Below are 12218 nucleotides of genomic sequence, written 5' to 3'. Positions count from 1 at the left end.
ACGAGGGTGAGCTCGGCCAGAGTCCGGCCTTATCTTGCCACGTGGGTGAACTCGACAAAAGCCTGATCTTACACCTCTACATGGAAGGGACTCGGATAGAATCCAATCAAACCTTCCCACGCAGGTGCTGATTTGGTATCAAAGACAAAATCATATCATTAATGATGAAATATTTCCATATAAAAACCGTCATGAAAATCTTCGCGTTCACGGGGCCCGTGAGGCCCATGGACAAGATAGTATAAGACCTAAAACCCTAGAGCTAGGGAGGCAGATGACACTCTTGAATGATCTGGCTCAGAGGCTTGATCTAGGAAAAAACCCTAGTCTACCCTTTGGCCGGAACATTTTGGCACCCAACGTGGGGCTACAGTGAAACTTTTTCTACACCCCAAGAAGTACAAAAAACCCACACCATACTATGGTGAGAGGCGACACATCAAACCACGACCCACAACAACCTACCATGGAGGAGATGATGGCATTGATCAACGGTTTAAGAGAGGAGAATGCGTGATCCCGGGAAAGGAAGGAAGCCATTCAGCGGGAGAACGAGGAAATTAGACAACGAGCCGATGAGATGCAAGCCATGATGGCAACCAATATCATAACGGCGGAGCAAGACGTGATGGCAGAAGTCCCAAGGGACTTTAGACCCTTCTCGGAAATCATAGAGGCCGAGAACATTCCGAGGGATCATCGGGTCCCCCAGGTGGAATCTTTCGATGGGACGCAGGATCCAAGTTAACATTTAACAGACTTCCATGCTCAGATGCTGATCTGTGAGGGGAGTATGGAAGTCCGATGCAAGCTATTTATGGGAACACTAAAAAAGGATGCCCTCGATTGGTTTAGCAGTCTTCCTGACCGATCGATCACTGATTTCGATGTCTTCAACCGACTCTTCGTGGCACAGTTTGCAGCAAACAAAAGGAAACAACCGATCACGTCAGATTTGTTTGACCTCAAATAGAAACGTGAAGAGTCTTTGAAGGATTTATTACAAAGGTTTAATGAAGTGGCATTGAGGGTAGCATCTTTGGACGAGAACATGGCAGTCATCCCTTTTCAAAAAGGCCTAAGGTCAGGAGATTTCGACATTGCTCTGAAAAGAGAAAATTGTCGAACAATGACAGAGGTAAGAGCTTGCGCTTTGAGCCATATAAAGACGGAAGAAGGTCAAATCATTAAGAGAGCAGCGGAAAATTAAGAAGCAGGGATCGACAATAAGGAGGATAATAAGCACCTCCGGGCACGTTTTGATTGGAGTAAGCGAAGGGAGCATTAAAGTCGGAAGGAAGGCAACTACAGGCAGGCAGATCATGGTGGTAGGACAAGAGGCGAGTGGACACGAAGCAATGAGCAGGAAAAGTTCACTCCACTCAACGTTTCTAGGAGGCAGATACTCCACGACGTCAACAACACATCACTCTTTGAGTTCTCGGCAGCGACCAACCGTCAATTGGGTCCTTTCAAAACTGACTGGTGCGAGTTTCATAGAACTCATGGACACACTACAGAGAACTATTTTGTCCTAGGGAGACAAATTGAGCGTTTAATCAAGGAAGGGCGTTTAAAAAAGTTCGTGGCGAAAAAACATGAAGAAGGCCCGTTTGATAGACGACGTAGGCATGAAGGAGATAAAAGAAGAGACAGGCACAAAGAAAGGTCCCCTTCCAAAGACCTTCCAATAAAAGGATCGGAGACCCATCAACAGGCTATCCATGGAGATTTCAACACCATAGCGAGAGGATTTGCTGGAGGAGGCCCAACGTCAACGACGTGGAAGAGATATGCTCAATCGGTATTAACTGTCTCGGAGGAGATGCGACTAAGTCAGCCAACCATCACGTTTTCGGATTCTGATTATAAGGGGTTGTCTCCCCATGAGGATGACCCCATAGTCGTCTCCGCAATCGTCATGGGATATAATGTGAAGCGTGTGTTGGTGGATTAGGGTAGCTCGGCAGATATCATGTTTTGGGAGGCTTTCATCGGGATGAAAATCTCGACCGATCGTCTTATGCCATATGTAGGAACTTTAGTAGGTTTCGCAGGTGATCAGGTGACAACCAGGGGATATACTGACTTAGAGACCACCTTTGGACAATGCGACCACATGAAGACCGTTACTGTCCGATATCTAGTGGTAAACACTCAGTCATCTTACAACATTCTAATTGGACGACCCACATTGAATAAGTTGGGCATTGTCATTTCAACACCCTATTTGAAGTTCAGGTATCCTTTGCCCAGTGGAGTGGTCGATGTCCTTCGTGTAGATCAAGAGGTTGCAAAAAAATGTTACGAGGACAACTTAAGGACGAGAAGACACCTATATGTAACACAAGTTGATCGAGGGGTCCAATCCATTGAGTTGGATCCGAGGGTGATTCATTTCGATTCCTGACATTTCGATTCCTGACCAGCCCTGGCAGAGGATGTAAAAGAAGTAAGCTTAGCTGAAGGAAAAACAGTCAAGGTCGGCGCATCTTTGACTAAAGAAGATGAGGAGGGCTGGTGTCCGTGTTAAAAAATAATATATCAGCCTTTGCATGGAGTGCTAACGACATGCCGGGCATAGATCCGAATTTCCTATGTCACCACCTCATGGTAGATCCTAAGGTGAAAGCTGTGATTCAAAAAAGACCAAAAATTCGGAGAGGAGAAAAGGAGAGTTGTAGCCGAGGAGACAAATAAGCCGATGGCAGCTGGCCACATTCGGGAAATCCAATACCCGACGTGGTTAGCAAATGTGGTGATGGTACAAAAGAACAATGGAAATTGGAGGATGTGCACAGATTTCACTGATTTGAACAAAGCTTGTCCAAAAGATTCGTATCCACTACCCAACATCGATTGCTTAGTCGATAACGCATCAAGATATGAGCTGCTAAGCTTCATGGATGCATACTCGAGTTATAACCAGATCAGAATGCACCCCTCCGATGAGGACAAAACAACATTCATAGTTGATCAGGCCACTTATTGCTACAAGGTCATGCCTTTTGGGCTGAAGAACGCATGGGAGACGTACTAGAGACTTATGGATAAGATTTTGGCAAATCAGCTAGGTAGGAATGTGGAGGCTTACGTAGATGACATGGTGGTAAAGTCAACTAGTGTTTCTCGGCATTTTGCTGACCTGCAAGAATCATTCAATACTCTAGCGCGATACCAACTCAAGTTGAACCCTGTAAAATGCTCGTTCGGCATTCAAGCAGGAAAATTTCTCGGTTTCTTATTGACTCATCACGGTATCGAAGCAAATCTTGACAAGTGCTCCACGATAATCAATATGAGAAGCCCGACAATAGTGAAAGAAGTTCAATAGTTGGCGGGGAGAATGGCTTCTCTCTCGCGGTTTCTTTCAAAGGTGGCTAATAAGTCGTTACCATTGTTCCAATGCTTGAGGAAGAATGATCGCTTTTCATGGACGGACAATTGTGAGAGAGCATTCGAAGAGCTCAAGAAGTCCCTAACCTCGCTGTCGATCCTCACTAAGCCTTTGGCGAATTTCCCCTTATTGGTGTACTTGTCGACATCAGATAGTTCTGGTAGCGCAGTGTTGGTTCAGGAGAAAGGTAACTCTTAGATGCCTATTTACTTTGTCAGCAGGGTGTTACAAGGAGTAGAGATCCGTTACCAGAAGATTGAGAAATTAGCATTCACCATATTGATAACGGCGAGAAAGCTCAGGCATTACTTTCAGAGTTATGAAATAATAGTTCGAACGGACTACCCGATCCGGCAAGTTCTGCAAATGCCTGACTTAGCAGGAAGAATGAAAAAATGGTCAATTGAGTTATCAGAATTCGTAATCAGATATGAGCCGAGGGGAGCTATTAAACCTCAAACATTGGCCGAATTTTTAGTGGGGCTAAGTTCACCTGCCGAGGAGGATATTTCTAGAGAGAGCGAATGGATCTTATCTATTGACGGAGCCTCAAACTTGGGAGGTAGCGAGGCCAGGATCGTTATCAAGGGTCCTAGAGGTATATTATTAGGACAGTCACTACGTTTTGAGTTTTGAGCAAGTAATAACCAGGCAGAGTACGAAGCACTGTTGAGCAAGTAATTTTATGTCGGCCGACTTCATCAAGTTCTCACTAAACCATGTTCCTAGGGAGCAAAAATCACGAGCGGACCTCCTCTCAAAATTGGCAAGCACGAAGAGACCAGGCGCCACGCGTTCGGTCATTCAAGAGGTTCTATCCCAACCAAGCATTAATGGTCCCTCAGCCGAGGCCCTTGTTATTCAAGAGAAAGAGGAATCCTGGATGACACCTTACGTCATGTACTTAACACAAGGTTTATTGCTTGAAGACAAGCGTGAAGCATCGTTAATAGTAAGGGAGGTTGCGAGATTCATAATCTTATCGAGAATACTATACCGAAGGGGGTTCAGTGCCCCTTTATTGAGGTGCTTAACAACGGCACAGGCTCAATGAGTAATGGAGGAGATTCATAGTGGTATGTGTGGAAGAGCCAAGAGGAGTGGGCTAGACATGAAGGTTTGGGCCAGTCAAGGTCCAATAGGTCCAATGGCCTTGGATGGTCCAAAGTGGAGTTTTACATGGGCCTATCTTGTTGTTCTTATATTTTGTAGTATAGGTTTGGGCCTTAGGGCTTTGTATTTCTTTTAGGCCTTGTATTTTGGCCAAGTAGTTTAGGAATTTAATTTCATGGTCATTTGAATTTAGGGTTAATTAGGAGTACATGTGCATTTTAATTTACATGTAATTAGCCTTACATTTAGTGAGTATTTCGGCCATGTGCACTCATGCACATGGGGTGTCCGAAAATTACTCCTAAATGCAAGGTAAATCACATGCAAATGGAGTGGCACATGGGGTGACCGGATTTGGCTCCCAAAATTTGAATATTTGAATTCAAATTTTGGCGCCTAAGGTTAGTTAAACCATACCATGGTTTAACTTAACCTTAGGTTAAGCCATCTAGTCACACACACTTCCTAATTCTATAAAGTATACCTATGGCCGGATATTGTAGATACTTTGGATTAATTTGATGAGTTTTTCTATCTTAGAACTCACCTCTCCGAAGTCACCTTGTTCCTAGACTCTACCCTACTTGAGAGCTTCTCTTTGTAGAGCTAGAACCTCTTAATTCTTCTCCGAACTTGGCAATCCGCAAGCCTAGGTCACATTGAAGCTTCATTGGAGTCTTGTTCCTTGAAGATCTTCCAAGGAATTTCGAGAAGCTTGAAGTGTTCATGAGAATTCCAAGAGAAATCTCATCAAGTGGTATCAGAGCATCCGGTTCTCCAAGAGATAAGTCTTTGTTCTTGTCATTTAAAGTTTGATCCGTGGCTATCTTCTTATTTTGTTCATCTTGTTTTCATCTTTGTTTTGAGTTCTTGTCATCGAGAGTTTCATATTTCCTAGATCTAATTTTTGTCTCAAAATTTGATGGATCTAGTATCATATGCTTGAATGATTCATTTATGCTTTAATGACAATATGCTTCCATGAATCATGCTCCATTCTTTGTGCCTATTAGGAAATTTCTGCCTATGAAATTTTTGCTTTCTTTGAGTCATACTTGAAATTTTATTCGGTCATTGTATGCTTGAGATTTTTTTTTGTTTTATTTTGAATCCATGTCTAGTAGGTTTGTGTAGTTCTTTTTATGTTCATCTTTCCTAGCTATGCTTGTTGATCCGTTTTGAATTTTTGAATTGCATCTTGAAAACATTGTCTGGATTTGGCCGAGATCCATAGCTTTGGTATATGCTCATAAATTTTGTTTCACTTTGAGTTCTTAAACTACTACTAGATCATTAGTAGTTTTCTTAGAAATTTTAGGTTTCCTATACTTGAAAATGTCTAAAAAAAAATTTCTCTATCCGTGAGTGTTTGATCTTGTTTGAATTGTGTGTGCTGAAAATTTGTGTTAGTAGCTCAATTTGAATTTTGAATTTGGAGCCTAAAACCGTGCATGTGCCATTCAAAATAGCGAGCATCAAAAGCATGTGACATGTTCATTGAATTTTAACCTAATTTGCTTGTCATTTGGCACCTCAATTTGAATCCGGTTTTTGGCTTATTTTAAGTGTGACCGAGACTAGCATTATACGTATTCATTTTGAAAAAGGCAACTCCTAAGAATTAAAAAAATAATAATATAGAAGAAAGATCAAAAGAAAATGCAAGAACAAATTGATTAAAAAAAATGCTAAACCTAATTTTCAAAGGAAAAAGCCATTAAGGAGTTTTAGTTCACAAATTTGCTCTCGGTTTGTCATTGCTCTTTGTTACTTAATATTTTCAGCTTATAATCTTTGAGTGTTTTGGTTTTGTGAATCAAATCTAGAACCTATCTTAGGTCAATTCCTTCTCGTTCTAGCCAACACTTGTATTGTGTCATCTAAAATTGTCCTCTCCTATTCTACTCTTATTTTTCTTATTTCTCAATTGACTTTGCTGTTCATTATCATTGTTGGACTCAAGTGTGACCTATGTTTGACCTAGCCTATCTCCCTAGAAGCTAGTTCTACAAGGGTCATCAAAAGAAGACTAAGAAAAGGAGGAGGAAAGGACATTGGTGGCTTTCGGATTTGGCTACTTAAAAACATACACCCTAAACACTTGGAGCTGGAAATTTTGATGGCAGCTGGACTTGTCATCCGTGGAGAATCAATGAAGTTTCCAATTGATTTTTGTAATTGAATTTAAAAAAAAAAAAGAGTTTAGTGACGGATTTAGAGACCATAATTTCCTTACTAATTTGAACTTTTGTTGCAAAATTTGGTCACTAATCCCTTACTAACTCTTGGTGGCTGTTTTTAATTTCTCTTCAAGCCACTTGTTGCTTTGCTGTTTAGCTTTGTAAATACCTTGTAATTGGCCATTTGAAGGAGTGTCTTGGGTGTGTCTTTGGTACACAACCATCTCTCCTTAGGTGTTCATTTTCGTTAGTACTTGGTGAGAGTGGTCTTTGATTGATCTTTTGTATCTCTCAAGCTCTCACCCTAGGACACGTTTAGGTAGTTTAATTCTTGCTTTAATACTTGTTTTTAATTGCTTTCATACATCTAGTATATCATAGATCACCAATCATCAAAACAATTTTCATTGAAAAGAATTTGGTAGAGATTAACTACAAAGGGGATTAGTAATTTTTACTTGAAGAGGCTTGGTTTTTAAGTGGCTCTTAGTAGCTCACCTGCCTCCAAAGTTCAATTTGTATACTTAATCCTCCAAGTACTTAGTCTTAACCTTGTATAAAAAAATTGCTTTTCAAACTTCTTTCATTAAAAGAAACCTTTCTCCTATAATGGAAGAATTTTCTACTCCTCAAAGTGATGTAGACCCCTAAAATTGTCCGGGTCGGAAATAAGACTCGAAGACTCTCAAAGATCGAAGGAAAGTCAGCCAGAAGGACTCCCAGAAGACCATAGGATGACTATCTGTAGGTTTAGAGGTCTTAGAGTAGCCAAAAATAAGAAAGTGGGAGGTTTGGAGCTCAATACGGCCTCCTTGGAGTTCAGTACGGCCGTACTGCACATTTTGAACTACAATACGGCCGCACTGAACTCAATACGGCCGTATTGAAGTTTCTGAACTTCAATACGGCTGCATTGAATTTAATACGGCTGCACTGAACTTCAATACGGCTGCATTGAATTCAATACGACTGCACTGAACTTCAATACGGCTGCACTGAACTTCAATACGGCCGTATTGAGGTTTTTGAACTTCAATACGGCCGTATTGAATTCAATACGGCCGTATTGTAGTTCAAAACTTCAATACGGACCGTATTGACCCCCAGAGACCGTATTGAGCCTCATCCCTATAAATATGACGTCAATGGGACGTCATTTGACACTTTTGGACTGAGTTTTAACCCTCTTCTTGAGTATTCTGGGTTTTTTTGAGCAGTGCTCTGCCTAGAAATCACTCGGAGAGTTGATCCGACGAAGTTCTTGAGTCACGAGCCATTTGCTTGAGTCTCGAACCTAGTCGAAGGGAAATCCTCCGGATTTCCATAGTTAAAATTTTATAGGAGGGAGCGAGCGGTCTTGTAGAGGGAGGGAACGCCAAAACGCTTCCCAATTTCTGTCAAGATATATAAGAAAGCACGCTTCAAAGGTTTATATCTTTAAAGTCCCTTCTTTTACCGCTTTCTGTGTGTACATATTTAAACTGTCATCATGTAGATAGTTAATTTATAATTGCTTAGAATAAATAGGGGTAATTTAGTAATTTTGCACTATTATTTTTAAATAATCTGTCAAAGGGAACCCGAAAGGGGCGCTGTGGGGTGCTAACACCTTCCCCACGCGTAACCGACTCCCTTACCCGACTCTGGTTGTAATGGCCGAAGTCGATTTTTGAATCGATTGCCTTAAACTTCTTTTTCCAATGTTTTGAGTAAAACATTGGTGGCGACTCCATGAACCCTTCCTTTTTATGAAAACCGCTAATCCATGGAGGGTCCCGCTTGGGATTAACATGGATTGGTGAGCCTTTTAATAAAATTGCTCGTTTGACAAGGTCTCAGTTTGAGAATAAGTCATTCTAGCAATCCATATTTTTAAACAAATAAAAGAGTCCAACCATCCTTCGCGAATGCCGAAAGCCCGTTTCGGGCCGGTGGCGACAGATGGCGACTCCACTGGGGAAGCCTCGAGAGTCAGTCCCATTTAGTGACAGATTATTTTTAACAAATAATAGTTAAAATTACTTCATTACCCCTTGTTTGTATGATAACATGCTTTATTTATATGGCTTTAATAACTGTTGTATGTTTAAATTTTCGCAAATGTTTGAAATAAAAACTGCACACAAACCTTTGCACACAACAGTTCCCTCTATACCCGGGGGCATGAGTGGTAATGATGGGTTCCTTCTCCATGAAATGATGTAGAGATGAAGGAGAGGGAGCCTTGCCCTTGATCTAGGTTCAACAAGGAAGACAAAAGGAAGGTTTGTGGTGACAAAGGTGGAAGTTAGGCGTGAAGATGGTGTTTGGGCGGAAGCTTTTTAGGTGATGGTGTTTGGTGATTTAGGTTGGCTCACTCCAAGGTAGGTGGAGGCCACTCTAGGTTTCCTACTCTCCAAGGGTGGAGATAGGAGGAGGCTAGCCGAACTAACCTAGGGACTAAGGAAAGGATTTGAGGCAAAAATGCTCTCTCAAATTCATATAATCCAAAGTATTTACAAGTGGTGGGGTGTTGGGTATTTATAGGAGGGGAGGCATCTAGGGTTGCATTTGGAGCAATGCATGGCCGAAATTCACAAGGCAAATGCACTCCAAATGCAATGCCAAATGAACCCTAGATGCTACTTGGTGGCCAAGGATGGAATCTAAGGGGTTAGATTGGCTACAACTAGGTGCATGATAAGTCCATGCAACCTTTGCCCTCCACTTGGGCCTAAGCCTTTCTAACACCAAAAATAGATCCAAAAACCACCAAAATAGGCGTCACCTCCTAATGGAATACCCTAGCCCAAAATAAAAACCCTAATCATCTAAAGCACCCCATAATACAAGGGTAAAATAGGAAAAACAAAGAAAATAAATCCTATGACTAAAATACCCCAAAATACAAGGGTAAAATTGGAATAAACCAAATAAATCCTACACTACTCAAAATTAGTCATAGCATTGGACCATGTGATGGGTTTCTCATGAAGTATCATGGATGGTCCTCCATCATACCCTCCTTCTTGAGAAGGATTTGACCACAAATCTTCAAGTTCTTCCATTCCATTGATCCTTCAAAAGAAGTGAAACCACAATTAGGGGAGTAAAATATTAAAACTTAACTATGCAATCCTTAAGTACATAATTTGTTGAATGAAGGTGCTTAGGGCAAAAGGGAAGAGCCAAAGAGGCATCACCATTTAAAATTTATTGACCCATGCAATTCATTCACCAAATCATCTAACTTAGGATTGGGTGCCTTTTATTCAATGATGGCTTTTAAAAAGGTGCTCATCCTCCATTGCCATCTTTCTTTGGCACCAAAGAAAAGAGGATGGCACAAGGGTTAAGGTTCACTTGAACCTAGCCCTTTTTCTTCAAAGGAAAAATTCTTTTTTTCTTTTCTTTTCTTTTTGTTTTTGTTTTTGCTTTTCTCTTCATCATCTTTCTTAGCCTTTAGTTTGAGTTGGTCCTCATTCACTTGAGAGGGTGATAGAGGACACCACACAAACTTCTTACCTAAGTGTTGGAAACTTATTTTATTGGTGAGGCCATTATGGATTATGTGCTTGTCAAATTGCCATGGCCTCCCAAGCAAGACATGACTAACCTCTAATGGCACTATGTCACACAAAACATTTTCTTTATAGTTGCCAATAGAGATTGGTATGCTTGCTTGTTGGTTGACTACAACACCTCTTTCCTCATTGATCCATTGCATTTTGTAAGGTTTAGGATGAGGTTTTGTAGTTAAGGCTAGCTTATCAACCAATCTAGTACTACAACAATTAGAAGTAGACCCACTATTGACAATGAGAGAACAAGTACTTTCTAAGACCTTTCATTTTGTTTGAAACAAGTTCTCTCGTTGTGATTGGTCAATTTCACTAGATTGATTGTTAAGGAGCCTTCTAACCAACAATAAGTCTCCTTCACAAGGTAAAATTTCTTCCTCGGAGTCTATGGCTTCTTCTTCACTAGAGGAAGATGAAGTAGCTTCATCAAGGCTACTATAGTGATCTTGGGCTTTTAAAACCATGGTTTTCTTTGTAGGACATTGAGAAGCAATATGTCCTCTTCCAAGACACTTAAAGCACTTGATTTCACTTGACTTAGACTCTTTGGAAGGTGCTTTAAAAGATGAATTTTCTTTTTCTTTTCCTTTTTCTTTTTCTTCTTTGGGATAAGGTAGGGAAGAGTGGCCCTCCTTCTTAAAACTCTTGGAATAAGAGGGAGTGGAGTCTTTTCGAAAAGGTTTTCTTGTAAGTTGATGCTCCACTCTTGAGCAAAGTTGAACAAGTTCATTCAAATCCCTATAAGGTAGAAGTTCAACTTTGTCTCTTATCTCAAGATTAAGACCACTTTGAAATCTAGAGATTGTGGTCCTCTCTTCCTCCCTAATCCCAGCCCTCATCATTAGCAACTCCATAGATTGCCTATATTCTTCCACACTAGAGGACCCTTGTTTCAATCTTTGAAGCTTATCCATAAGCTCTCGGTCATAGTATGGAGGAATATGCCTCCTTCTTAAGGCACTACGGAGCTCATTCCAATATTGGATTGGGGGCTCATGATTTATTCTCCTTTCTTTTTCTAAGGAGGTCCACCAATACATAGCATGCCCTTGGAAGCTAAGGGTTGCTAAAGAAACCTTCCTATCTTCACTTATTCCATGGCAAGAGAAAAGTTGCTCAACTTTCATTTCCCAATCTAAATAATTTTTGACATTATCCTTGCCATGAAATGGGGGAAGATTGATGTTAGGTTCCCTATTGGAGGACTCCCTATTTCTATGATGTCTTGGGGGCCTTTGATAGTAATCATCATTGTGATGACTACTAAAGAAGATATCACTTGGAGGTTGGGTATGATGCCTTCCTCCTCATGAGCACTTGCATACATATGCCCTTTTCCTCTTGAGGGTTGAGGAGAAGTGACTTTTGGTCTTGAACCACTAGCCTCTCCTCCCACAACTAATCTTTCTAGCAATCTTTTTATTTCATCATTATTCTTTTCCAATTCTTTTTCTTTTCTTCTTAATTCTTCTTCTCTTTTTATATTTTCCTCTTCTTTTTTTCTTAGGTACTCTTTCAATTCCCTAAGTTCATCCCTAACACTAGACCTAGTGCTACGAGAATTATGACCATGGACACTAGAATGATCACTCATCTTTGATCAAGAAAAAGGTTTTCACAAATTGTTTTTTTTTTTTTTTCAAAAAAAAGATTGAAAATGGTTTTCACAAAGAGTGAGTGATAAAAGGTTTTCACAAAAAGGTTTTTCAAGGTGCAAGATAGGTAGGAAAGGCCTAAGTGCACAAAGTGAACTTTCAAGGGGAGGTGGACTACAATGAATCACTTAATAACCAAGCCCTATCAAGTAAAAATCACTAAGCCTTTTCTACTTTTTCTTACAAAAACGAATTAGCACAAGCAATAAGTGAGTGTGTGCACGTTACCCCTAGTAGGCAAAACAAGCCTTCTAAACGTAATTGCACAAAGATAAAGTCCTAAGCAATTATACTACTAAAAGCTTTAAAACAT

At 40.6% G+C, this 12218-nt stretch overlaps 1 protein-coding gene across 1 annotated transcript; it reads left to right on the top strand.

Annotated features, from left to right (window-relative positions):
• The first annotated feature begins 580 nt into the window (after positions 1-580).
• On the top strand, positions 581-1957 carry LOC145949943 (uncharacterized). Its single transcript, XM_083060852.1, has 4 exons — positions 581-712; positions 773-915; positions 1009-1138; positions 1298-1957. Exons 1-4 carry the CDS (start codon positions 581-583, stop codon positions 1955-1957), a joined length of 1065 nt encoding a protein of 354 aa, XP_082916978.1.
• The last annotated feature ends 10261 nt before the right edge of the window (positions 1958-12218 follow it).

Source organism: Cajanus cajan, chromosome 7, assembly GCF_000230855.2.
Source record: "Cajanus cajan strain Asha chromosome 7, NIPB_CcT2T_4, whole genome shotgun sequence".
NCBI classification, from domain to species: domain Eukaryota; kingdom Viridiplantae; phylum Streptophyta; class Magnoliopsida; order Fabales; family Fabaceae; genus Cajanus; species Cajanus cajan.
This window is presented reverse-complemented; position numbering and strand designations above follow the sequence as displayed.

Coding starts and splice junctions, on each gene's coding strand:
- LOC145949943 (XM_083060852.1), top strand. CDS start 581: ATGCAAGCCATGATGGCAACCAATATCATAACGGCGGAGCAAGACGTG. Junction 916..1,008: donor AACCGACTCTTCGTGGCACA/GTTTGCAGCAAA, acceptor TTTATTACAAAG/GTTTAATGAAGTGGCATTGA. Junction 1,139..1,297: donor ATTGTCGAACAATGACAGAG/GTAAGAGCTTGC, acceptor TAAAGTCGGAAG/GAAGGCAACTACAGGCAGGC.